The following is a 5,062-nucleotide window of genomic DNA, read 5'->3' as shown; positions in this document are numbered from 1 at the left end:
ACAAAAAGTTGTTCTCCTTGGCCAAAGATGGTAGGAACACCATCCCTAAAGCCTATGGAACTCCTGGGGGCGGGGTGGGCGGAGAGGGTTTCTTGAGAAAATGCATATGATTAGTTGAGTTCTTGGGTTGTTCTGACTGTGTTTTTGTCTTTTCACAATTTGCTTTTTTTCTGAATGAGAATGTTTAAATTCTCAATTGCAGAGCTTCTCATCGACTCTTCATTAAAAATAGATGTTCTCTATCCTGAAGCCGATCTCTCTCTGGGCCTTGTACTCTTTTCTCTTGTGCATTTTACACATTTTATTAGAAAGAGACTGATTTGAAGGCACCCTTCCTATCAAATGTTGACTGTATGTTGGGCTACATCTTTTGTCCCCCTCTCTAGCTAGCAAGACAGATAACTCTTTGACTTGACTTCAATACTTTTTTCTGTTATACATGTGCCTGCATTCTCCAACCTTCCAACCATGTTCCCGAACCTATCACCTAGGAAGCATATCTGAAGATTCTTGCTGCCTTCTCTAAACCATTGCCAGAATTCAAATGCCCCCCCCCCCAGGGTGGGCAATATAAATCAACGAAAATGTCTGGATGTAAGGTAAAATGGTCACACTGGCATGGTGATAGATGGCCATTGACAGCAGCCCCTTGGAGGTGCCTGGGTGGGGATGGAGAGAGGGCTGGGGAAAGCAGAGCCACACCTGGCTGGAGAGAGGTGCTTCTCAGACCTCTACGATTGCTACCACACAGTTACCTGGGGTCAATGTTATCAGACATTCTCAATTTTCAAAAAAAGATATTACGGGTTTTATGTGATATCTCCTGGTTTTTAAATGTTGGCTGTAAACGTTAAAAACACAGCCTGTGGGACCCAATATTGGGAGACTCAAGTAAAACAAGTCTATGACCGGAATGTTTTCTTTTTCTTTTTTTTATTTTAAATTTTTAAAATTTGTTTTAATTAGTTATATATGACAGTAGAATGCATTTATGCACTTTGACATATCATACATAGATGGGATATTTCATATTTCTGATTGTACATGTTGCAGAATCATATTGGTCATGTAATCACATACACACATACAATAATAATGTCTGTTTCATTCCATTATCTTTCCTATCCCCACATCCTTTCCTTCCCCTCCCATCACTTCTCTCTACCTAATATAAGGTAACACTATTCTTCCCTGGTGCCCCCCCACACTTTATTGTGAATTAGCATTCGCATATTAGAGAAAACATTTGGCATTTATACACAATGGAGTATTACTCTGCATTAAAAAATGACAAAATCATAGAATTTGGAGGGAAATGGATGGCATTAGAGCAGATTATGCTAAGTGAAGCTAGCCAATCCCTAAAAAACAAATGCCAAATGTCTTCTTTGATATAAGGAGAGTAACTAAGAACAGAGTAGGGACGAAGAGCATGAGAAGAAGACTAACATTAAACAGGGATGAGAGGTGGGAGGGAAAGGGAGAGAGAAGGGAAATTGCATGGAAATGGAAGGAGACCCTCAGGGTTATACAAAATTACATACAAGAGGAAGTGAGGGGTAAGGGAAAAATAATACAAGGGGGAGAAATGAATTATAGTAGAGGGGGTAGAGAGAGAAGATGGGAGGGGAGGGGAGGGGAGGGGTGATAGTAGAGGATAGGAAAGGCAGCAGAATACAACAGACACTAGTATGGCAATATGTAAATCAATGGAAGTGTAACTGATGTGATTCTGCAATCTGTATATGGGGTAAAAATGGGAGTTCATAACCCACTTGAATCAAAGTGTGAAATATGATATATCAAGAACTATGTAATGTTTTGAAAAACCAACAATAAAAAAAAATGTTTTTTAAAAACAGCAGAATAAAATAGTGCCACAGTCTGGCTGGGCACAAATCACGAGCCACTGAAGCAGGAACAAACTTTATTAAAAAATTAAAAAAGAAAAAGAAAAGAAAAATTCAGAAAATAAAATTTAAAAATACTCTTAAAAACATGAAATGAGCTGAAAGAAAAAAAATGTATACAAATATATGAAATACTAAAATGCTTCATTAGCAAGAACAGCGAATCCTACAAGCATATGAAGGTATGTGAAAGAGCAACAGAAAATGAAAAAAAAAAGGCTGAGGATGTAACTCAATAAGAGAGCCTTTGCTCTCTTTTTGAGACAGCTAATATATAAAAATTTAATTTTTCAAATTTAAATATTTTGAAAGTAGTGTATTAGATGGCTTGAAAAGAGAGGAATTAAGTTCTTATTTACTTTTAAGTAGTACTTTTTAATCTTGTTAAAAATAGTTAAAATTATACCATAACTGTAAATGTCTAATAGTGGGTGATATTGCATAGCCAGGACTTGAATTCATATAAGAATTAAAATTTTCTTGATTCAAATGCATAAAGTGAATTGATTATAGTAATTCTTTGTATGGACAAAATGGTTTTGATATAATAATTGAAGATAATGTTGTATATTTAAAAACACAATTTTTTATGAAAAAAATACTTAGTTCCTCATTCCCTCTCTGCCTTAAAAAGAAAAGTGCAGTTAATACTTTATAATTAACTAACACTAATTATAACAAATAAAAAAATACTTAATAAATAAAGCATAGTGTTACACAATGATGTAACATCAATCGAGAGGAAAGAAGAGTTTTTTCCTTAATGTAAAAGTGGGCTGTGGCATCTGTTTCCCCATGTTCTTCTTATCATCCTTATTGCTCACTTCATAGTTCACTTCAGTCAGGATGGTGAGAATATCATCGCCTCTGAAAAACAGAGCATAACATATGATGATTCACGGGGTGGGGCGGGGGGACAGGACTGACAACCCATGTCATCTGCTGTGCTGAGGGAGAGACCTATAGCTCCCTCTCTCAAATATCAGGCTTTGGAAACCATAATCTGCTAAACCAAGACCTACCATAGCTTTCCAGGTAGATGAGTGGTCTCAAGCTTGATAACTTCACCTTCAGCTTATCTGGAATCTCTACTAACCATCAGAAACCTCAGGGCCAGTACTGGATTTGATTTCTTTCCCTTCCAGTCTGTGTATCTCTCTCACTACTCCATGGACTGTGTCACTCAACCCCCACAGCATCTCAATGCCTCTGAATGCCTTCGGCTTACACTCAGCATTGCTTCTGCAAATTCATCTACAACACAGTCTAACATCTCCTGCAGCCCTCTCTCCCCCTCCATCCCCAGATATCTTAGCAGTTTTCTTGGTCAACCTCTTCATCTATCTCTGTAGCAAACACCAGAACCTTGCAGGACTCCTGGCCTAAGTTACAAAATGAAAACCTCACATTGGTGCTGTGGTTTGCTTTTTATATACCATGGGAGATTCTCACTCTTCATACTCTGAAAGCCTAATGAGAAATAGGTCTAGAAGGAATGTGTTAGGATCCCTCACGGTTCATCTGTCAGCTTTGCACACGTGGGTAAGCTATGACATTTGAAACTATAACTAAATGAAGCCTCTGATATAATAAACAAGGGAAGAATATTTTCCCACATCTTGCGGCTTTAAAGCAAGCCAGGTGAGGGGGGAGACACGAGAGGCTCCATCTCTTTGCTACTTATCTCCCACAATGCATCAAGGGTTTGAGGTGAGCTAGCTATTATGGAACTTTTGATAGAGTTGGAGAGTGTTAAACATTGACATGGTTACTGCCTTCTTGGCAAACTTAACAAAACTAGCTGAATCAGCTCAATCATGATTTTTTTTTTTTTTCCTTAAAGACACAGAGCTGGACCACATGCCTATTGCCTTTCCAGCTCTGTAATACTGTGGTTGTCCTTTGAGATGCCTAATCAAGGAAACCTCTCAGTAAGTGTATCAGTTTTCCCATCTGTGAAAGAAGGATATTAACACTCGCCATTTCTCTTATTTCACAGCTGACTTGGGAAGTAGGATTTTGTAGTCATTTAGACATTTTAGAGGTAAATGGAAAATCACTCCTCTTGATGCTTCTTCAATTAATACTACCTCACCCATAAAGCTTTTTCTAAAAGGCCCTGGCTATGCACATATAGTAGTGGTGATGGGGAAGGGGAGCAGGTAGTATAACACTGAGGAGGGCTGGATAGGCAAACCTTACCGAGGACATCTTTCTCTCAGTCTCTGGCAAAGGGACTGGATATACCAGGTTCCCTCCATGGGATTTCGATAGGAAACACAGTTGCTCACAGTGGCCATCCCCAACAGAAAGTCAGCTTCATCTGGGATATAACTCTTTTGAAATGATAAATCCATCTCTAAGTAGGGGTCCTTCTGCTTTGAGTCGGTTTCAACAAGTACACCTTTCTGGTAGTTATCCCCTTGACAAGCCTGAATAAAAAAGACTTTAGGTTTCCCAGCAAGGGAAGGGCACTTTGAACCAGTGAAATAAGAGGTCAGCTCAAAGATGGAGACCTTCTGTCCATCAGTGCCATAGATTATGCCCTCGTCTCCATGCGAGAGGATACAGCAGATGAAACAATCTTTATTATTGTGGTCTTCACTTTGGTAGAATTTTAGAACTTCACAGATTTCCTTGGCTGTAGAATCTTTGTAACATACTATTTCAAAATGAAGCTCCTTAAAGGTCTTGCTCAAAGCCTCTGAAAAGTGAAAGAAGAAAAGTCATATCACACTACAGCAATTCATTGCCACGGCCCAGAGTGAAAAAGAATTGGAGGGATGTGATATTGATAGATAAGAAGTTGAGCCAAAAGTTCAAGAAGGAGAACATCTATATGAGTAGGTGAATTCTATAGACTTTTAATATTTATTGCCACCAGCAGAGAACATTTCCAAACCATAAAGCAAATGAGAAAGGGGTGAGTGCTATTTTCGGCCAGTTGCCTTTTCTGAAACAGTTTATAGGATGAGTAAGCTGTTATTTTGGCTTACTACCAAATCAATTTAAGAGGTGATTTTATTTCCTATATAATCATACAAAAGAGAATTTTTGAATAAAAATCTATATTCATTTAATGCTGTACACTCAAAATTAGTTACACTTATCAAAATAGGAGATACGAATAAAATAGAACTAAAAGACCTATT

General features: G+C 38.1%; 1 protein-coding gene across 1 annotated transcript in view; it reads right to left on the bottom strand.

Moving 5' to 3' along the window:
• Positions 1 to 2,641: 2,641 nt before the first annotated feature.
• Casp8 (caspase 8) overlaps positions 2,642 to 5,062 on the bottom strand; it is a 43,602-nt gene continuing 41,181 nt past the window's right edge. Inside the window, exons 9-10 of the mRNA XM_026405355.2 lie at positions 4,113 to 4,614; positions 2,642 to 2,777 (exon numbers count right to left, since the gene is read on the bottom strand). Of these exons, the coding sequence (XP_026261140.2) occupies positions 2,642 to 2,777; positions 4,113 to 4,614 (638 nt within the window). The remainder of the gene's footprint in view (positions 2,778 to 4,112; positions 4,615 to 5,062) is intronic.

This window comes from Urocitellus parryii, chromosome 1 (assembly GCF_045843805.1).
Source record: "Urocitellus parryii isolate mUroPar1 chromosome 1, mUroPar1.hap1, whole genome shotgun sequence".
Lineage (NCBI taxonomy): Eukaryota > Metazoa > Chordata > Mammalia > Rodentia > Sciuridae > Urocitellus > Urocitellus parryii.
The sequence above is the reverse complement of the archived record's forward strand: the minus strand, read 5'-3'. Positions and strand labels throughout refer to the sequence as shown.